Below are 22,328 nucleotides of genomic sequence, written 5' to 3' on the forward strand. Positions count from 1 at the left end.
AACATGGGAGATTGGTCAAACCTTTGTATGAAAATAAGCATGTCCAAGGGCCTGGCAATGAAGTAACGTGTATTTCTGTTGTCACGCAGAGCTCTGGCATTGAAACTTTAGTGGAGGAGCTCTGCTCCAGACTGAAGGACCTTCAGAGCAAGCAAGGTGAGTGCAGCCTCCACAGCCCGTCCGCACGCAGTGGGCTGCGGGCCCCAAGGGGTTTGATTCCAGAGGCGCTAGAGTCGGCCAGAGACAGACAGCAGGAAGCACGTCTTCGTGTTCAGTGTGTCGCCTTGCCAGCATCACGCTGTGCCTTCAGCTGTTAGGGCTTCCGGGTCACCCTTAGCAGTCACTTGTGGATAGATCCCTGCTCTCAAAGGAGTATATTAGTTCACAGGTGCCCTTGTTGGGGGCGGAGGCTGGGGGGCACGTTTTATTTCCCCTTTACATGGAAGCACAGGGATCAGAAGCAATATTTTCTCTTTCCCATCCTGGCCTCCCTGTTGGCATCTGCCTGTTGACATCAAGACCTCCAGAGGTGTCGTCTCTATTTCAGGTTTGAAAGGAACTTCTGCCTTGACTCAGGTTTTTTTTGGAAAGGCAGTCTGGAAGCTCATGAAAGTCATTTTGACGCATGAAGCCTCATAGCTTTTTGTGTATACTTTTCTGCAAGCGCTTGGAATGAGAGCTGCATATTGAGGTCAAGCGTCTTGGTTTCGTTGTCCTCTTCATGGCCATTTTTGCTGCCTGCCAAGCCTTGAGCCTTGCTGAAGAGTTCGTTTGTAACTGAAGGACTTCCCAAGGGCTGAGCTGAGAGCTCGGCCCTTTGTTTTGGTTGACTCCACAGCCCTTGCTTACCTAGATGTTGGAACAGAGAACTGATTATAATGGGCTTTCTTTACAGAGTAGTGTCAGTCCAACATGAGTCCATACAGAATCCATGGGTGCAGAATTTTGTGAGGATCTCAACAGAGGTTCTCTCTGTCTGGCAAAATTAATAGAGGATTTCAGTCTTTAATCTGGTGCCTCTGGAGCACTCAGTCAGAGATGAGACAGACAACTGTCCCCTCACAGCCCACTGTTAGTGTGGTTAAGCTGGAGAATTCCCTCTGGGGCTATAAAGAAATGGATTTTTATTAGAAAGACAGATGGGTATAGAGTTCTTTTTCAGCCATAAAGTCTATATAAGTTCTGATTAAAGTTACTTGAGAAACTTTAAAAAAAAACAGGAGCGTTTATCAACTAGATATAAGACATATCTTTCTGAATTTTTGTTTCGTAACAGAAGAGAAGATTCACAAAAAGTTAGAGGGGTCTCCCTCTCCAGAGGCAGAATTATCCCCTACAGCAAAGGATCAAGTGGAAATGTATGTAAGATTGTATTCAGTAATAAAGTGTGCATTTGTTAAAATCAGACTATAACTGCTGCGTGGTTTACAGTTTTTTACGTTGTCTTGTATTTGGTTCCATATTTGATAATTCAGGAAACACTCATTGAGCATTTACTATGTGCTTGACACAGAATTCAGATGTGAATAAAATGGTCCTGTGCTTAGTACAGAATCAGTACTTGTGAGATGAATGAATGGAACAAGCAAGGTTATTATTTACAGTCCATCCAAGTGCTGTCACTCCAGTGCCTGGAGGCAGCTATGAGAAAATACACGCATCCTTGCTTTACATACAAGGAGACCACGTTTCTCTGGCTGATTATAGAGGAATGTGGGCAAGTCATTGACCTTGTCAAGCTTGTTTCCTGAAGATGCTCTTTGCTGTTTTTTTGTAAATAGTTAGTAAAATTGGCTGCACTATAAGCAAAACTTCCTTCTTACACATTTTATTGAATCTTCTGAACTTCTCGAACTTAAGGTGAACATAGCTTTTACTGGCCGGTAGGGAGCTGCGCTGTCCCGCGTAGTCTCCGTAAGCTGCGTGTGGCTATGTAGCACTTGATATGTGGCTACTACAAATTGAGATGTGCTTCAGGTGTAAGAGTCTCACCAGATTTCAAAGACTTGGTTTAAAAAAAAAAATAAAATAAAATACTGTGATAATATTTTAAATATCCTATGATTGCAGTGAAGTGTGTAAGCCTGATGATTCACAGACGTGTAACCCCGGGGCTAGTAGTACATTATATGTTAATATAAAAAAATACTTTTAAATATCAATTACATGCTGAAATAATGTTATGGATGTATTTGGTTAAGTAAAATACATAATTGAATTCAGTTTCACCTCTTCTTCTTAAACTTATAATATGGCTCTTAGGGCATTAAGAATTCTATGTGAGGCTCACCGTGTATATCTGTTAGCTCTGGTAGAGGCTGAAAAGGAGAATCAAGTATAGGCCCTTTGAAAGCATGGCCTTTTATCACTTGGTGTATGACCTTGACTGTTGCCTCCAGAATGACAGTCCCCTTGGTAGGCAACCTGACTCCAGGTTCTTGCTCTGGCAGTCTGTCTTGCTCTGAAATCTGCGATGGCTACCAGCTTCTTGGCAGATTGGAAACAAGTTCTTGTTTTCAATCCCTCTAAAAGCCGGCTTTTCCTGCAGTTACAGGTCTCCTCGGATCTTGTGTCCGCACACGGGCGCCCATGCCTCACAAGTCGTGGCCCTAAGCTCCGTTTCCGGAGCATCCAGGCTGTGCTGTGGGCCACTTGTCCTCAGGGTTCTCAGCTGCACCAGCATCCTCTTTTTTGACCACTTGAACGCCCTGTATAATCCCTCCTGTTTTCCGAGGGCCTCATGAGAACACATGGGGACCAACAACCACGTAATATTCCAGCTCCTCTTGTACATTAATTCCTTCACTCCTCCCAGCTCTGTGAGGCAGCTAGTCGTATTCCCTGTGACTCACAGGCCATAGAGAGGTCGTGTCATGGGCCTGAGGTCACACAGCTGGTCAGGGTGGAGTCAGGGTTCACTGTCGGGGAGTGCGGCTTCAGAGCACATGCTCTCGGCTCTTAGCTCCTTCTGTTTCTCCTGCTCCCAGTGGCCTTGGGAGGTAAGTCCTGTCCTCACCAGTGTGCAGCTGAGAATGTGGACCGACACATCAGATAGTGAGCTGAAAGTCACATGTGTAGTAAGTGACGTGAGCTGAGATGCAAGTGCAGGCATTTCTTCTCCAGGTGACGTTCTTTCCACCATATTGCATTTGTCCTTTGTGACTCCTTAATTAAAATGACACTTTAAAGATAAGAAGTGTCCTCTTCCCTATTTTCTAAATATTTCTAAATTAGTGCCGACCTCAGTGCTGAACATAAAGGTGCTTGATACACTAAACATAAAGTATATTTTACTGTATTCAAAAAAAATTTTTTTTAAAGTTTTAGTCTGTGGATGATGTAAATGTTGACCATTAAAGTGAAATACCCCGTTGCCCCACCTGGGAGGAACTGTTGTTTTGCTCTATCTTGTACATCTAAATGCCTGCTTTTGAACTCTGTCCTCTGTTTTTCAGGTACTATGAAGCATTTCCGCCACTGTCTGAGAAACCAGTTTGCCTGCAGGAAATCATGACTGTGTGGAACAAGTCTAAAGTCTGTTCTTACTCTAGCCCTTCTTCATCATCCACAGCCCCAGCAGCTAGCACAGACACGTCCTCCCCCAAGGACTGCAACAGCGAGGGCGAAGTCAGCAAAGAAAGAAGCAACGAAGCGCCCAGCACTGTACACACGAAAATCCAGAGCAGAAGTAAAAGTGAGAAGGAGAACAAATTCAGTAATGGCACAATGGAAGAAAAGCCTGCTTTGTACAAAAAGCAGATCCGACATAAACCTGAAGGAAAGATTCGCCCTCGTTCTTGGTCTTCCGGCTCAAGTGAAGCAGGCTCAAGTTCAAGTGGTCATCAGGGAGAACTAAAAGCATCCGTGAAGTGTGTGAAAGTTAGACACAAGACCCGAGAGATTCGCAACAAGAAAGGGCGGAATGGGCCAAGCAGGCTCTCGCTGAAGGCTGGCGACAAGGCTGAGAGGGGCGTGCATGCGGGGGGGAGCGGCGGTGGGGGGGCCCCCATCAAGCCGCTGTGCCGGCGCGGGAAGAGGCCCTTGAAGGACCCAGGGAGAAGAGACGCCGGCAGCGCAGAGGGAAGAGATCTGTCCCTGGAGAGCAGAAACGACAGAGAATATAAAGAGGAACCACTGTGGTACACTGAACCGATTGCTGAGTATTTCGTTCCTTTGAGCAGAAAAAGTAAACTGGAGACCACGTACCGAAACCGACAGGATACGAGCGATCTGACGTCAGAGGCAGTGGAAGAGTTGTCAGAATCCGTGCACGGTCTTTGTATCAGCAACAATAATATTCATAAAACATACCTCGCAGCAGGTACTTTCATTGATGGTCATTTTGTAGAAATGCCTGCAGTTATCAATGAGGATATTGACCTCACTGGGACCTCGTTCTGTTCTCTCCCAGAGGACAACAAGTATCTGGATGATATTCATCTATCAGAATTAACACACTTCTATGAAGTGGATATTGATCAATCCATGTTGGATCCTGGTGCCTCAGAAACAATGCAAGGAGAAAGTCGGATTTTGAATATGATTCGACAAAAAAGCAAAGAGAAAACGGATTTTGAGGCAGAATGTTGCATAGTGTTAGATGGAATGGAGTTGCAAGGGGAACGTGCAATATGGACAGATTCCACCAGCACTGTGGGTGCCGAGGGATTCTTCCTGCAAGACCTGGGCAACCTGGCTCAGTTTTGGGAGTGCTGTTCATCCAGCTCGGGCGATGCCGACGGAGAGAGTTTCGGCGGAGACTCTCCAGTTAGACTGTCTCCGATCTTGGACAGCACAGCACTCAGTCCGCATTTGCTTGCTGGCAATCAGGAGCTCTTTTCAGATATTAATGAAGGATCTGGCATAAACTCATGTTTTTCAGTGTTTGAAGTGCAATGCAGTAATTCTGTTCTACCATTTTCGTTTGAAACTCTCAACTTGGGAAATGAAAATACGGATTCTAGTGCTAATATGCTTGGGAAAACCCAGTCTAGATTGCTAATATGGACCAAAAATAGTGCCTTTGAAGAAAATGAACACTGTTCTAATCTTTCAACAAGAACTTGTAGCCCATGGTCCCATTCAGAAGAAACACGTTCAGACAACGAGACATTAAATATTCAGTTTGAAGAGTCCACTCAGTTTAATGCAGAAGATATTAATTATGTAGTTCCTAGAGTCTCGTCAAATTATGTAGATGAAGAACTTCTAGATTTTTTGCAAGATGAAACTTGCCAGCAAAACAGTAGAACATTAGGAGAAATTCCTACCTTAGTTTTCAAAAAAAAATCAAAACTAGAATCTGTCTGTGGTATTCAGCTCGAACAAAAGACGGAACACAAAACCGTGGAAACTGCCGGAGAGGGTGGTGAGGGTGGTCCACGTGGCGGCGGCTACAGCTCAGGGGTTATTAAAGACATTTGGACAAAGATGGCAGACGGGGGATCGGCCGCGCCGGTGGACATGGATAGAGTTGATGAGGAGTTGTTCCCAACAGACGTCGGTAACTACTGCTGCTGCCTGGACGCTGAGGCGGAGGCCAAGAGCCTGCGGGAGCCCCACAAAGCCGTGCAGAGGTCCGAGTATCGTCTGTGGGAGGGGCAGAAGGAGAGCCTGGAGAAGAGAGCGTTCGTTTCCGGGGCGCTCTCAAAGGTGGACGGGGGCGACTACACTACACCTTCCAAACCCTGGGACGTGGCCCCAGACAAAGAGAACACGTTCATTCTCGGCGGAGTTTACGGAGAGCTCAAGACCTTCAGCAGCGACGGGGAGTGGGCGGTCGTGCCGCCCAGTCACACCAAAGGAAGCCTGTTACAGTGTGCAGCTTCCGACGTCGTGACCATAGCTGGTACGGACGTCTTCATGACCCCAGGAAACAGCTTCGCTCCCGGTCACAGGCAGCTGTGGAAGCCCTTTGTGTCATTTGAACAGAGCAATCAGCCGAGGAGTGGGGAAAATGGATTAAATAAGGGATTTTCTTTCATCTTCCATGAAGACTTACTAGGAGCTTGTGGTAACTTTCAGGTTGAGGATCCTGGGCTGGAATATTCCTTCTCGTCCTTAGACTTAAGCAATCCATTCTCGCAAGTTCTTCACGTGGAGTGTTCGTTTGAACCCGAGGGGATTGCCTCTTTCAGCCCTAGTTTCAAACCGAAGTCAATCCTCTGCTCTGATTCAGACAGCGAAGTTTTTCACCCCAGAATCTGTGGCGTCGACAGAACACAGTACCGGGCGATTCGGATCTCTCCTCGGACTCACTTCCGCCCCATTTCTGCATCTGAGCTGTCCCCAGGAGGAGGAAGTGAGTCAGAATTTGAATCTGAGAAAGATGAAGCAAATATTCCCATTCCTTCTCAGGTTGATACATTTGAAGACCCACAGGCAGATCTCCAACCACTGGAAGAAGATGCCGAGAAAGAAGGCCATTACTATGGAAAATCAGAGCTGGAGTCTGGAAAATTCCTCCCCAGGTTAAAAAAATCTGGCATGGAAAAGAGTGCTCAGACATCACTGGATTCTCAGGAGGAATCAGCTGGGATTCTGCCAGTGGGGAAGCAGGATCAGTGTTTGGAATGTAGCATGAATGAATCTCTGGAAATTGCTTTAGAAAGTTCAGAAGCTAATTGTAAAATAATGGCACAATGTGAGGAAGAAATTAATAATTTTTGCAGTTGCAAAGCAGGTTGTCAGTTTCCTGCTTACGAAGATAATCCAGTTTCTTCGGGACAGCTGGAAGAGGTAGGTGGTTGTCTGTGTGTGCTGGTGCTTGATAGAAGTTGTTAACTAGACTCGAATGCAGGAGCAGCCGGATCAGGCAGCAGAAGATAGGGTGAAATTATTGGGAAATTAACTTCAGTGTCTTAAAACTTACATGCTTATGATTTTACGTCAGGACTTAGTATATGTGCTGCCGAAGCAAGCACTTTACGTCAGACTTAAGGGTTTGATATTTATAAATTGGAACTAGACCGTAGATCTCTTTGCAGAGAAAAGGCATTTTAAAATTATAAGATAGTAAGAGTCTGTCTTAATACGCACGTACTGTGCTTCAAACCGAGTACCCTGGCATTCTAGCCTTCAAAGCGGACGGATCACGAAGTGGCTGTTTACCCCGAGGACGGCCCCATTCTCTTCGGAAGCAGAGACAGAGGGCCTCCTTGAGGTAGCAACCCATCTCACAGTCCCCGAAACACGGATTGGTTTAGGACTTAGGTTTTACATGTAAAATAAGTTACATGTGTGGAGTTCCCTCAAACAGATGGCGGTACGTGTTAGAAACCCCCAGTCCCTGTGCATCAGAGGAGTCGCTATGGGACCTACAGAACTGAGACCTGCTGTGTACCAAGGGCACCGTCCTAAAGCGCTGCAACTCACACGTTAAAATGAGGCTAATGGTGGTAGTTTTGTGAATGGGAGTCATTGTACCCTCTGACGACTTCTGAGACGTGGTTTGAGGTTACATTGAGTGTGCAGGAACTATCACTGAAGGTGCTAACCTGTTTCACAGAAAAGCCCAGCGATCTGCCCATTTCTCATCCCATATTCGATCAGCAGTGCCTGGCCTCTGTCCAGAAGCAGCTTAGTGAAAAGACAGTTGGAGGTGCTTGGAAGTCATGCTGCCTGTGACCGGAGAGCAGCTGAATGTCCTCTCTCCTCTCCACCCCGGTACTCGTTCCCCCACTTCTGCTGCTGCTAACTGCTCCCCAGACAGCAAGGCTCTCTTCAGTCCAGCCCCGCTTTTGACCCACATCCTAATTCCTCCTCTCTCCCCTTCCTTGCCCACTCCCACATCAGAACTAACGCCTCCCTTCTCTTCATGCACTGTGCCTCTTTTCCTGTTGCAGTGCCCGTTTCATGAGCCATCACGTACTTTATCTCGTTGGGTTATAAGCGCCTAATGGAAACGAACTGTGCCTGGGGGTCCTGAGTGTGTGTGGTGGGAGGAAGCCCCACAGACGACTCGAGGGTCGCTGCTCCGAGGAGCCTGCCCAGAGACGCGTCATGCACTGGGTTCCACTGAAACACTGAAGCCGAGCTGCCAGGAATGGGAAGCAATCATGTTGTTAGCCTTCACCTGTTTGTTTGTTGTCCCTGCTTTGTACCCTTGAATATTCCTTTGTGTACCTTTGTATTTCACCTGGTTCCAGATTGGGAAGAAGTGAGATTCTACATCATACAAGTGCCATATTCCTTCACTTTCTAGTGTGTTGATGGATTTATGTGTTATCAGAATTCCAGGTTGTCTTAAGGTCTCAGCGGCTAGAACGGGATGCAGGGACGTTGTGGGGTTGTCAGCCAGCGGCCTGCCCCGGTCACCCCCAGGCTCTGGGCGTTGGTGCTCCCTTGTAGACCCGGGTGGAGCTCACGTCATGAGGGATTGGAAGGCTGAGAGCCTGAGCCTAAGGGGCAGCATGGGGGCCGGGCGGGGACCAGAGTGACGATGGTGTCTGCCTTGCCACTCTCACACTGCCTGGGCAGTCCAGGCGAGCTCCAAGCAGAGTCATCTTCCCCCTTTTCCTGAGAGAGGGCGGTCTGGGAGCCCTGTGGTAAAGGTCACTAGTGCAAGGCCACCTGGCTCAGAGCAAGTGGACCAAAATGTAGGAACTCTAGGGGCATCTGGCAGGTTCACTTGGCAGAGCCTTGACCCTTGATTGCAGGGTCGTGAGTTCCCAAGCCCCGTTGGGTGTGGAGTTTACTTGAAAAGAGAAAACTTAGAATGTAGGAATTTTAATAGAATTGGTGTCCAGAAGCATGGATTCTTTTCAAAAACTTTGTTCAGTCAGTACAACGAACATTTTCTGAATACCCGTTACATGCTCATCACTAAGGTAGGTGTCATGTACAAACAAGTCCCCGTCCTTAGGTGGGAAGAAGTCAGTCTAGTTACAAAGACTGCTTTGGAAGTAGTCATTTGCTTCAACTGAAGTAGGTCATTTATTCACCTGGTTCGAATACAGACGTTACGGGAGGGTGTGTGTACCATGAACAGGGCGTTCCCATGGCAGCTGCAAACTTGCGTCCCAGCGCGGCTTTCCAAGGCTGTTTATGTGTGTAGAGGCAAAGATACATCCACATATGTTTCCTCTTCTGTTTTTCTTCTCGGAGAAATGGCACTTTATTATAATCAGCCTTCTTGATTTTCTGTGTCCTGTTCCACTGTTGGGACAGATGTACTAGGGTTTATCGAGCCCTTACATTTCAGGGCATCTGGGCAAATGTAGCTGGAGGGAGCAGGGGAGGTGGCGTGGTGGAGGTGACCGCAGAAGGCCTCGGGAGCCCAAGGAAGCCATCTCAGCAGTGAGCATGAGTGAGTAAAGCGTGGAGGGACGCTTGTGGCGCACACCTGGGTGGCTCTCACCTGGGGTGGCACACATCTGAGCGTCCTGGGGCAGGAGGGTGAGGAGGCGGCAGGGCACTCGAGGCAGAGGGAACGGCATCAGCAAAGGCAAGGGGGCATCTGACAGCGGTCAGTTTTTGGCTTCTGAAATACAAAATGGGAGGTGAGGAGCAGCACAGTGTGCCTCCAATGTCTGTCTCTCTGTAAGTTTGTGGTGTAAGGGTTCTCCTTGTCACTGACCTGTTGCCACCGTAGCAGCACGTGTCCAGGAGCACAGAAGAGCAGCAGAAAGCTTGGGCTGCCCTCCAGAGTTTGCAGTCCAGTCCCAGGAAGAAGGCCATTTTGCCCACAGGCGATGTGTGATGGCATCAGAAGGCTCTGATGAGTGGAGGGGGTATGGCACCTGGCCCCCCGTGCCAACCGCTGTGCCCACTCTGCCCTGGCACCATTATCCTGCTGAATGCCCACAGTGACCTGTGATGGGTTTCTATCCCCCTCCCTGGACTGTGAAGGCCACATAGGCCCAGAGGGGTAGAGTCCCTGCCCCTAAGCCCAGCGTCAGGGACAGAGCCTGAGTTCTTTGCTCTGCTTTGCCACGCAGGGTCTCTCATTGGTCTCAGTGGCCCTCTGCAGCTCTTCATGTACATGAGCTGGCTTTTCCTTTTGTGACCCAGGTGGGTGGGAGCGGACTGTGGGTGAGGGGCACTTCTCTGTGCGCTTCCCAGAGTAGAACTCAAAAGAGGAACAGCAGGGACCTTTGTCTTCCCAAACCCAGGAGGATTTAGTAAGAGTGCAGGGAGGTGCCCCCTACCCAGCTTCCAGCTTCTAAAGACTTTCTAGTATCCCGTCTTCGCTGGAAAACATTTCTGGTCAGGCTTTCTGGCTTAAATTGTTGTCTTCTCTGTTACTTCACGGTTTCATTCATCATTGAGTATTTTTGGGGAGCATGCCCTGTCTGAGTGCTGGCCTGGGTGTGGGGGACCAGCACAGAGCACTGCCCTACCTGGGTCACATTCAGTGACAGCCTGTGGCCTGTCACTCAGTGCGCCGGTGTGCCCACATCGTGGAGAGGGCGGAGAGCTGGCTCACGGCTGCAGCGCAGTGGGGCGCCTGGAGGACTGGGCGCAAGAAGCCAGAGCTCTGGGCTGGCTTCTCAGTGAAGGTGCCGTCTGAAGACAGGCTGGCAGGTGAGAAAGAGAGCCAAGAGCTGTCGGGGGAGAGGGAGAGCTGCACAGGGACAGTGGAGCCCAGCCCACCCACGGCTGTGGCCTCGTCTGGTTTCCCTCCCTCCATTCCCTGTCAGCCAGAAACGGAATCTGTGCATCCAGAAGAGGCTATTTAAGGAAAGCATGGTCATTGCTGCTGTGCAGTGATGTCCTAGGATGATGCATGTTCATCAAGGGGTACTCAGTGTAGCACAGAACAGGACAGAGAACTCTGCCTTGGGAACTGACTTTCAAGAGGAGGATGCAACATATTTCCTAGAACTAGAGCAGAAACTGGCATGACTTGAACAGGTCGGGGGCAGGGGTGGGTGGAGGATGGTGGGCCACATAATCGGGGACCTGCGTCAGGGGAGAGACTTTCCTTCAGGCTAGCGGACTCGAGCATCCACTTTGTGCAGGCCCTGTGCTGGAGACACACAGACAATCAAGGCATGGGCTCTTCCCTAACAGGCTTCCTGCCTCTCCCGCTCTACTCTTGTCTAGCCTCCTCTCGTTCATGCTGACCTCTCCAGCCTGCTCTCCTAGCCGTCTCCCACACTCCGCAAAGAGTTCTCCCTCCCTTTCTTACCCTTGCCCCAACTCCCACGGTCTTGGGACGGGGTCGCATGAGTAAACACTAATCGTTGCACAGCTGCAGGTGAAAACTTGCTGCCTCCAAATCCATCTGCCTGCAGTGGTGCCTTGGGGAGGAAGGCAGCTCTACTGTCCAGGGAGCCTTCTTGCCTCTCCCAGATAATGAGAGTAGGTGCTCCTTGGAGAGAAGGCCTTTCTGGAAAGGTCTAGGGGTTTTGTGAATTATGTGCCAAATGCAGTTAATGTCCTTGAAGTAGCCGTAGGCCTTGGCTGTTGTGGCTTTGTTTGCATGAAGCTGAGTCTTGTCCTGCTTGTAACAGAGGGGTGCTGACTACTGTTGTTGGAGGAAGCTGGGGGAGAACGTAGTGAAGTTAACTGGCCATGCTGGGTACATGGTACCGTTTTCCTTCAGTGTCTCACTTAAGAATATTTCTTTCTGCAAAATTATGTGAAGTGAAAAAAAATGAAGGTTTGAGGTGTTTCCCGTTAGTTAAATAATAAACTCACTGAATCAAAAAGTCTTTAACCCGTAAGACAGTTCACATATAAGAGAAGAACAAAGTCCTGTCAGAGGACTGACAGTCATTGTTTGCTAAGAGCACAGGTTTTAAACTTGAACACATGGTGAGAATGTCTTCTGAAGCAGGGGGTGCAGACGGGGTCCACAGGCCTTCTTTGGCTTGAATCCCAGCGTCCTCTGGTTCTCAGCAAAGCACATAGTGGAGTTAAAAAGACGTGGAGGTTGGTAATTCTGCCTCTTCAGTTTCTTTCATCCCGTGCTGTTGTCTTTGACTCCCTCCTGCCGAGTGTGTGAAGAAGAGGGTCCTCTCTCTTCCCTGGAGCGTATCATACCAGTGGACACTTAGGGCCACCCTATTGTTTCTCTGCATTTCCCAAATCTAGAAATTTGCCTTGTCCAGGATATTAATTGGGGATATTTTGCCTTGGAAGGGTTTTATCATGTCTTTTTTTTTTTTTTTTTAAGATTTTACTTATTTATTTGACAGAGATCACAGGTGGACAGAGAGGAGGAAGCAGGCTCCCCACTGAGCAGAGAGCCTGATGCAGGGCTCGATCCTAGGACCCTGAGATCACGACCTGAGCTGAAAGCAGAGGCTTTAGCCCACTGAGCCACCCAGGCTCCCCTTGTCCTGTTTTTTAAAGAGATCTTCATTCTCACTTCCACCATAAGTCTTTCTTAAGAAAAACGTCCTTTATATGTTATGAACACTTTTTTTTTTTTTTTTTTTAAGATCTTATTTGAGAGAGAGAGCATGAGTGTGGGGTAGGGGCAGAGGGAGAAGCAGACTCCCCACTGAGCAGGGAACCCAATGCGGGGCTTAATCCTGGGACTCTGGGATTGTGACCTGAGCCACCCAGGTGCCCCAACCCTGAGGCCTTTTGAATTTACCTCGTTGGGGCACCCAGCTGGCTCAGTCAGTGGAGGATGTGACTCTTGATCTCAGGGTTGTGAGTTTGAGACCCACATTGGGTATAGAGATTACTTAAAAGTAACATCTAGGGGCACCTGGGTGGCTCAGTGGGTTAAAGCCTCTGCCTTCGGCTCAGGTCATGATCCCAGGGTCCTGGGATCGAGCCCCACATCGGGCTCTCTGCTCCGCAGGGAGCCTGCTTCCTCCTCTCTCTCTTTGCCTGCCTCTCTGCCTAGTTGTGATTTCTCTCTGTCAAATAAATAAAATATTTAAAAAAAAAAAGTAATGTCTAAAAATAAATAAATAAATTCAGCTTGTCTAGAACAATATTAAAAATGAAACTCATCAGTTTAAAAATCCTGGATTTGTAGTTCCTAGTTAATAATGTTTGAATTTTCTCCTTCATCCTGAAAGTTTGTAAACTTTCTTTCATATTTGTTTAACCTAAACAGTTTCCCATATTGAACACTGATGTTCAAGGAATGAATAGGAGTCAAGAAAAGCAGACCTGGTGGGAAAAAGCCTTGTACTCTCCTCTCTTTCCTGCGTCAGAGTGTGAAGGTAAGGAGGCCTGTGTTAGGTCATTGGTTCATCATTTTGGATTTCTCTTCATTAAGAACAATACATTCTTTCACTATGAATAGCAGTCCGCCAGGCACTTACCGGGAGGCTTCCGGGTGGTGGCGTTGTCAGGCCCCAGGGACGCAGAGATGAGTGAGGACTGGAGCCTGCCCTTAGTCTAATGTGGGGAAAGGCATGGAAATGCATAAAAGCAGGACTGGCCTTTGCCAAGGCCTGTTCAAGATCTCTCTGAATCCTGGGGGAATCACCTGTGGGGGGATCTTCAGGAAGCCGCTTAGGTGGGGAAGGTGGGGGAGGGCAGACCCCGTGAAAGGGACAGCTTGCAGGAGGGTAAGAGGGTCTCTGGGTCCAGTGGTCCCAAGTGGGCCCAGCTGGGTGGTAGCTGAGGTCAGAAAGGCAGGCAGGGAAGAAGCCTGGCTGGAGGTGCGGGAGTACCGCTGGTATGGGTGGAGTGTGGTGTGCAGGAAGGGACGGCCACTGAGAAGACAGCAAATTGGAGGCTGTCAGGTCCGTGTGTGTTTTAGGACAGTACTCACAGCAGAGTGGTGAAGGGATAGAACGGCTCTGGTACCAGCTGGGGTTCTGGGCCCCTGGCACGGGCTGTCTGGGAGGCCCAGGGTCAAGGCCTGGCCTCAGGCCCTGCAGCGGGAGTATGGGAGGACAGCACGGAGAGGTCTCAGTCGAGGATGCCAGAGCCTCGGGAGTGACTCTGTGAGGCGTGAGCAGCAGGAGGGGGTGGAGGGGCACCTGCAGGGGGCAGACAGAGCAGGAGCACACTGGGTGAAGGGGATTTGGATCTGGGAGCCTCCTGGGTGGACATGTCTGGCAGCTATGAAACTCCGCAAGCCTGGGGGGAGTGAGGGCTGCGGAGGGCATGCCGCCAGCCCCGGGCTGCTGTGGGCTGTGCCATCCGACAGTCTCTGCCATTGGAGCTGGAAGCGGCACATACCCCATTGGTTAGTATTCACACATGCACATGTCTGTCGTGTCTCCCGGTTCATGTAATGACTGTGGAGCCCATGGCGCAGCTCACTGCCTGCCGGGCCTGGCTCGGTCCAGTGCTCGGGCCACCAGCGCTGGCCTCCCTCTGAAGCCTGGCCTTCACCAATGGTGGGGGTGCTGTTTGCTTCTCTCTGTGCTGTGAGCCCCTGAATGCCCTTGCCAGAGCCTGCCTTCCTCCTTCCCAGAGGTTTGCTGGGTCAGAAAGAACACAAGGTGGAGTCTTCATTTTTAGCGTCTTTGTTTATTTAACTGCATTTATTAGAGAGCGGTCATTCTGCTTCTGAGCTAGTATCTGGGCCACCTTCTCTGGTTTACAGTGCTCCCAGGCTTTCCTTTGACGTAGGCCCCACCGTAGCCTTGGCAGTCGGCAGCGCTAGTTTACAGATGAGGAGGCGCTGAGACTCAGGTCTGATGGTTTGTCCAGAATCCTGCACTAACCGGCAAGCTCAGGCTCGCATCCAGACCATCTTCCCTCAGTGCCCAGGGAGGCGCCAGGGTCAGGGGAGCCCAGATCTGGCCGTGACGTAGATCCATTCCATGCATCTGGCGAGTGTCCAGTCGCCGGTGAGTTTAACAGGAATGCAGCTAAGGGAGGCCCAGTGCCCCGGAGTGGTGCAGCCAGACGGACAGAGGGAAGTGGCAGTAGGCAGCACTGGGGGTCCAGAAGACCAGTCCCTGTGGGGGTTTAGAATGGCTCTCAGATGCTGAGTTCAAGCTTCATTAGTGTGTCAAGGGCGTCTTGGCAGCCTCAGTCTGGTTTCTTGTCATTAGTTAGGAGTCAGTCCTGACCTTTAGCCTGGGTCCTTAAGGGATGGTTAGTGCGCGGCGCTTGTTTTAATGTGAAGTGACAGAGATTCTCAGTGGGTAGGTAATGGCCACCAGGCTTTGGAATGACTTTTGCCTCACAGCTATGCATTAAATGCCTGCACAGGTGCCTTGTCACCGTGACATGACCAGCCTCACTCTCGCGGCCTGTGGGGGTGGGGCGAGCTGTCTCAGGAGCAGGTTGGCCGGGAAAATGGGGAGCTTCTTGCCCTCAGCAGGAGTGACTGGAGTCTCTTGTAGCCTGACTGGGGGTTAATAACAAGCCCCTGAGTCAGGGGTGACCTGGCAGCTCCCAGCCTCCCTGGAGAGGAGGGGGACCATCTGTTTTTATGGTAAGGCAAGAGGTGGAGACTCGGAGTGAGCCGGCTGGTCCAGGCAACCTGCTGCCCGGGTGCCAGTCTGAGCCCCGTACCCCGCCACCTGTGCCTTCACAGATGTAGCCGCATGCCAGTGTTGCTTACGGGCCTGCATTGTGCAGGCCCTGGGAGCCCTCCTGATGAGCTGACATCCCAGCACCAGCAAAGGGAGTGAGGACATGAGCCCTGTGACAGTGGAGGCCACCTGCAGTGGGAGGTGCCCGGGCAGCAGCTCTGGCTGACGCTGGAGCAGGATGCACTTGATGTACCCCGGTGTGCCTGGCAGAGGGGAGCAATGCGAGAGCGCGGTGGGGACATGGTCTGCCGGAAGCCAGCAGCCGGAGCACGAGGGCCTTGCGCACCCCAAGCCGTGACGGGTCTGTCCTGAGTGGCGGTCTCCAGAGCTCATACACTGAATTCTGATCCTTTGGAAGGCTCACTCATTGTAAGTGTGTGGGTGTTAGCTCAGTGTTCTGGAAAAAGCCCTGCAGGAAAACCATACAGATAACAGTTAAGGGTTCAGGAGACAGAACAGAGCTGGAGCCCAGGGCCTCCATGGCCAGCTGGTAGACCTGGGGCAGTGACCAGACCTCCTGTGTCTCCGTTGTTGGTGTTTGTAGAAAGAGGCTAAAGATAGTTCCTCCCCGAGGGGGTACTTCTGACAAGTAACGTACGTAGCACAGGCCTGGCACGTGGTCCTAACCTGGAACACGGGAGCCGTCCACAGGCAGATCACAAAGAGTATTGTCCACAGTCACCACTGCCCGTTCCTGACACCTGTGGTGTCACGAGCTCCTTTTGTACATACAGAATCCTGACAGCAGGGCCGGGAAGTGCAGGTGTCAGGGAGGGCTGGCTCTGGTTCCACACAGGGCATATCCTAGTCCAGGAGACCGTTACCGTCCCTGTGGTGACGAGCTGGCGGGGCGCATGGGGCCCATGGTGCTTGGTCAGGCGAGCTGAGTGGGCAAGCCAGCCGGGGTCTTGGTTCAGCAGCCAGCATGCCAGCGCTGTTCTTGAGGCTGCCTGCGCGTCACCTCTTCTACTGTGCACAGGACCCCAGGCGGGCAGATGGTGACCCTATTTTAGAGCTGAGGGAGCCGGGGCTCAAAGAGAGCCAGTTACATCGCAGGTGAGTGCAGAAGCAGGGGTCCGCTCCTGTGTGTGTAGTCCCGGTGTCCGGGTTATTTTCATGAACCTGAGCTGGTGACTTCAAGGTCCTGAGGCAGGCAGAGAGAGCTAAAGGTCATGGAGAATGTGATGTGGCCAACTCCCAATGGTACTAGGGCACAGCGGTCACTGAGCATCAGTCCTGTCTGCTCCCGTGTCTCGCATGGGGAGCATGTCATCTCCTTGAACTCCTCATGGTAACTGGACCACAGTCAACAGGAAACGTGCTCCACTGGGGGCGTTACAGGACTTGCACACGGTGATTTCAAGCCAGGGTCTGCCCTGGGCCTACCAGCTGTCTCCTCTCTCGTCACTGTGTCTCTGCAGCTGTGTGGGGTTGCTGGTCTGGATTGAGACCAGCAGCAGTCAGCGATGGCTGCACATCGGAACCACCTGGCCCTGACCAGATCCGTCAGGATCTCAGGTGGGGGTCTGGGCTGGTGGGCTGGGCTTCAAGCTCCCAGGGCTGAGAACCTTTGCACTAAATGATTTATTTGATTCCTTCTAATTCCATCTTCCAGTTCCATTCCCTTCTGTGGGCTGCTTGCCTACTCAGACCACAAGCCTCCTTTCTCTTCCCTGTCCTGCAGATACAGGGCTGATGAGCTTTAGCGTGATGTTGGCTTGAGAGGGAACAGACAAGGTGGTTGCCATTCTGTCTTTCCCACTGCACTCATCCTGTTGGAAACCCCTTTGTTCATTTGTTAGATGAACACACATGCACTGCATCATCTGTTTCCCTCTGCACTCCGTACACTCGTGAGAGCTCAGGCCTTGTTGGTCTTTATCCTGTGTTCCCAGGGCTTACCCTAGTACTGGTGTGAATATGTGCTTTGTTGAATGACTGTCTCATGCTGGGATAATAGGCATGTCTGGTTATGCCAGCCTGTCTTTTAAAAACTCGATAAACAATTTATTAGATTTTTTAAGTGGACATAGCATTTTGCTCGTGCATACCTGGCTGGCTGGTGTGTGCGTGTCTGCTTTTAGTGACTGCTTAAACTCTCCAAAGGGTTGGTAAACCTAACTGATCTGACTTCAGCAAAAAATGGAACAAAAATGTATGTTTCATAACTGTGTCTTAATGAAATTTCCCCCCCTTTCCCTCTTTTCCCTTCTCCATTCAAAATGATTAAGACTGTTATACAAATGCCAAGGGAGAGAATGGTATAGAAGAGTGTCCAGATGGTAAAGACATACCCAGTAACGAAGAGCGTCTGTTAGATTTTAATAGGGTAAGTGGACTGTCCTCCTCCTTACTAACTTACTAACAGCCACATCTCCTTGCCACTCAGGCTGGAGCCTGGGAGCCCTGGGAGCTCCCCGCCTCCCCCCCCAGTCCCAGGTGACCCAGCTCCCAGGCCCTCAGTCCCCACCTCCATCTCCTCCCACCTTGTCCGCTTACTACCAAGGCTTCCCACACTCTTGTCCTCGCTACCCCCAGTCTGTTCCCAGTGCTGCCACTGGAAATTCCTGCCTACCAGTTGGATCTTGGCACTCCTCCAGAAGCCCTTGGGTGGGCAGCACCGGGAGACCCTTCTGGTGAGCTCCAAGGATGGACCCTACCTTCCTCTGCCCTCACCATGCCCTGTGTGGCACTCTGGCCTCAGCCCTGACCCGGGCTGCTTTTGGTTTCTGTAGCACTGTCTCCCCACCAGGCCTGTGAGCTCCCGCTAGGCAGGTGGGTGGGTGAATAAGGACACGTGTGTGTCTTTTCTGTGTCAGCGCTGGTCCTGCGAGGACTTTTCCCCCAGGGCACCCTAGGGTGTTGGCACCCATGGTCCTATCTTTCCCATCTCTGTGGGGGGTGCCCTGTGGCACCCCCGCTGCCACACCCATGCCTCAGAGCCGCTCTCTGGCCCCTAGCCCTGACCACCCCACCCTCCCCTTCTCCCACCTCCTGCACCCTGTCCAGACTGAGCACCCCCTCGCTGTTCCTCACGACGCCTGATGAGGGCGGGGGGGCTGTCCCTGTGCCGTTCTGCACAGACTCAGGACATCCTGTCTGAGGCCATGCAGCCTCACTGCAAAGTGCAGACCTGAGCCTTGAGCCTCCGCTGGGATTCAGCCATTCCCGCTCCTAACCAGAATGGCCTTCTGTCCCTGCACCTTGCCCAGAAAGGCCCTCTCGTGCTCTGCCCTCATGTGCCTCTGGCCTCACATCCTTTCTTCTGTCCTTCCTTGTGGCTGTCTTCTGCTGCTGCCTCAGGGGTCCCAACCAGGGACAGTGCTGCCATTTGGAAATGGGGGGTGCTGACTACTCTGAGGAGGGGGGTGGTCCTGGGTTCTGTGATGGGGGTTCTTGTGACTGGGGAAGGGGTACTGCTAGCTAGTATGATGGGGGGTTGGTTACTGTTGGAGAGGGGCATTGCTAGCTACCGTGACTGGGGGTGTGCTGGTTACTGTGGGGGAGGGGGTGGGCGTTGCTCGTTACTGTGACTTGGAGAGGCGGCGGGATGTCGCTGGTTACTATAACTGGCCGGTGGGGGCGGCTTGGTTCTGGCCACTGAGGGACGGGAGCTTTGCTGATCACCTTGGGGCGGGGTGGGGGGCGGCATTGCAGATGGCGGTGGAGGGGGAGGGTGGTGTCACTCATAGTCTGACGGGGTTTGGGGAGCATTGGTAGTTGCTGTGACTAGGGAGGGGCTGCCATTTGCAGTCAGTGTGTCCTGGGGGACAGAGATGCTGACCATCTGGTGTGTGGGGGACAGTCCCACACAATAGAGAGTTTTTAGAACTCTGGTTTCTGAAGCCCGGCCCCCAGGCAAGCTCTGGCTGTTCCTTGCACAAGGCTTGCTTCTCGGCCTTCAGGTGAGGACACTTCTCAGAAGGGACTCCCCTGCCGCAGCTGTCAGAGAGAGAGAGTGTGTGTGTGTGTGTGTGTGTGTGTGTGTCCCCTGCCTGTGCCTCCCCTGTCAGCCGCAGCATCCCATTTACAAAAACCGTGGCGTGCCATGCTGTTGCTTGGTTGGCTTGCTGTGGGCTTTCCCAGAATGTGAGCCCAGAAATGACACAGCCACGCCGACCTCCCCGGGTTCCGGGTGCTCGGCCCAGCCCCCAGCGGGGCAGCCCTCAGACCTTGGCTCGTGCAGTCAGTCCTCACACTTGGAACGTTTTGTCCCAGGGACTCAACTCACAGAATCAGCCTTTTGGCCGCTTTCCAGATCGCAGAGGAGAGTGTGGTGGTTTTGCCCCGAAGCAGTGCAGCTCTTCGTCACCTGTGGGTCTCCCCAGGAAGCCAGCGATTTGCTGTTTGCCCTCTGTATGTCGGGAGTGTTTCATGTAGCCCTTTGGGAAAAAAGTCTGGCTTTTGATCTGTTGAAAACTGTTTCTTTCATCCCAGGTGTCTTCTGTTTATGAAGCAAGGTGTGCAGGAGAGAGAGGTGCCGGAGCAAAACCCAGCAGCTTCCGCAGAAAGATCTACTCCAGCGCCAGCTCCAGCTCGGAGGGCTCCGGCTCGGAGGGCGGAGGCGAGTGGGTGGACCCTGGCGAAGAAGAGCTCTTTTCTCGAACTCATCTCTAATCCTGCAGTGTAGTACAAATTATTTTTTGAGAGCGATATGTGATGGCAAATTACCCTTTTGTGAGGCCTATTAATCTAAAGCAACAACTTAGGTTTCTTCTTCAATTAACTGATTCAGATCAGCAATTATCTTTCTCTTCTTGCTTATTTTAGAGTTGAGGACAGCTATCCTGTTGAAGATTTTTTGTTTTCCAAGCTGTTGAATTCTTGGCTATCTGAAATAGACTAGATTGTGTTGTCAAATCAAGAATGGGTGTGCATGTGCTTGTCTAGAAGCAACCCTGCTTTCCACATCTTGACCGCAGTTGCTGTCTGTCCTTCCAGCTGCAGCCCGGTCACTGTCACCTTAGCGCCGCGGTGTCCGCGGCCACTGCCGCTCTCCAGAGACTTGAGCTTTGAAACCTTTAGGCTTTGTTCTCTCAGAACTGGGATATAACACCCACCCCTGCCATGGATCGGGGTTTTTCTCAAGGCAAGAGGGAAGCATGGGTGACATCCACGGGCTTCACAAGGTCAGCTCTCGTGTACATTTGCCATAGGAGCCACAAGGGTGTGCTTTTAGAGACTTAAAAAATACTGTTTTCTCTCTTAGGATTCTCCCCCCTTGAGTATCATGGAAGATACTATGGTTTGTGACTTTCTTGCTAACTGGAGGAGCCAAGGCTTTGAGGTGCAGGGTAGCAGCGGAGGCAGAGCGGGGCAAGGGCGTACCGCCGGCCTGTTTGACGTTGTGGTGACTTTTGCGCCAAACGCCCTTCAGGGTTATTTGTGGTGAGGGTCTTAGTTGCAGATCATGATTTTCTGGTGACCTCCATTGAATCGGAGCCTCCAGAACTCCAAATTATAAACGTCTGACATGCAGTACAGGCCGCCTCGTCACCCCGGAGAAGCCCTGGCTGCTGCAGCTAGCCGCTGTCATGGCTGTGATCAAGTAGAGCTTAGATTTCATTTTGTGTTGGCGAGAATGTTCTGGGCAAGTTCTGTGTGGTGGGTTGGGGGCGGGCAGAGACGTCCTTTTTCCCAGACCTTTGTGATGGCTTCATGGGACTCGCTTCCCGCTCTCCATGGGAGCTGAGCAGTCAGTCCGTCTCCTCCAAGTTCTGTCCGCTCAGGATGGCCACCACCTCGAGTTTTCACGCCAGTGGGCAGCAGGTGAAGCTACGAGGAGCAGTGTTTGTAAAACCAAATTGTTTTTCTATTTAAAAAACAAACAAACAAAACCTAATGTGTAAAATCAGTTTAGCGTGTCCGTAACACCAGGAATGGCAGAGAAGTCTGGCATGGATGAGACAGCTTCACCACGAGTCTCAGCAGGCGGTACACACGTGCACTTCGCTAGCTGGGAGCTGGAATGGCTGGGAGATCCCTGGTTTGCTCCAAGCCGCGGGTGCGGTTGCCTGGCTTGTAACTGAGCACACAGATGACTCCAGGGCTGCAGAGCTGCCCCGGCTTTAGTGTCCTTGCTGGGAGAAACCCAGTGGACGGTGGGCTGGGGTCTCAACACACGCCAGGGCTTGTTCGTACTCGGCACATCTTATGACACTTTAAAGTGTGTGTGTGTGTGTGTGTGTGTGTGTACATGTGCAGGGGTGTGTGTGTGTGCATGTAAGGTTTATGTTGCTGTTATTTATTTACAGACTTTATAAGGTTTTATGTATTTTTCTTTCTTCCAGAGCTTCCTAAAAAGTGATTAGCATCTGCACTGAAATATAATTTAACAGCAAAGGCAAAAAAGAATTGGAAGTTGTAAATTCCTAAAATCACTACAGTGACGATCATTCTAGAAATCGTTGCTTATGTAGCAGAGACCAAATAAATATATTTCAGATACAACCTTTAGCTCAGTTGATTTTGGACAGCTGCTTTTTATCAAGACAGGGCTCCAGGTGGCCGAGGTGCCGACTTCCTCATGCACTGGCGGGAAGACAGTGCACCTTCCACGTGGGAACGGGGATGGATTATAAAATGGGCAAGGGGATTAACAGATTATGTATTTATTTGTTTTCATAGCTAAATGGCTGAAGTCCAGAGGCTTTCAGCGACAGAGTTGAAAGTGTGGTTTTTAGTTTTGTGAATGGATGATCACAATGAAAAAGCATTTTTTAAAAAGTTGGCAAAACGCTGAGACGCACTGTGGTATGACGCGCATTTGCATATCCATAGCACTGAAGTACCCATGTTCCATTCCTGGGCTGAGATTTTTTTCCCCGTGGTTGTATTGTTCTGATTTCACGTACACCAGAGTAACTGATTTTTTTGTTTTCTTGTGGAGTTAACACCAAATAAAAATTTCAAAAAACA

General features: G+C 50.8%; 1 protein-coding gene across 5 annotated transcripts in view; it reads left to right on the forward strand.

Moving 5' to 3' along the window:
- KIAA0232 (KIAA0232 ortholog) overlaps positions 1–22,328 on the forward strand; it is an 84,093-nt gene extending 61,765 nt beyond the window's left edge. For 4 of the 5 annotated variants that reach the window (XM_045990370.1, XM_045990380.1, XM_045990391.1 and 1 more), the window contains 6 exons: positions 90–156; positions 1,277–1,358; positions 3,456–6,738; positions 13,022–13,130; positions 17,642–17,739; positions 19,848–22,328. In XM_045990370.1, coding sequence (XP_045846326.1) covers positions 90–156; positions 1,277–1,358; positions 3,456–6,738; positions 13,022–13,130; positions 17,642–17,739; positions 19,848–20,027 — 3,819 coding nt within the window. In that variant the 3' untranslated portion in view covers positions 20,028–22,328. The remainder of the gene's footprint in view (positions 1–89; positions 157–1,276; positions 1,359–3,455; positions 6,739–13,021; positions 13,131–17,641; positions 17,740–19,847) is intronic. The other variant, XM_045990400.1, reaches the window with a different exon arrangement.

The sequence above is a fragment of the Meles meles genome, chromosome 2, assembly GCF_922984935.1.
Source record: "Meles meles chromosome 2, mMelMel3.1 paternal haplotype, whole genome shotgun sequence".
NCBI lineage: Eukaryota > Metazoa > Chordata > Mammalia > Carnivora > Mustelidae > Meles > Meles meles.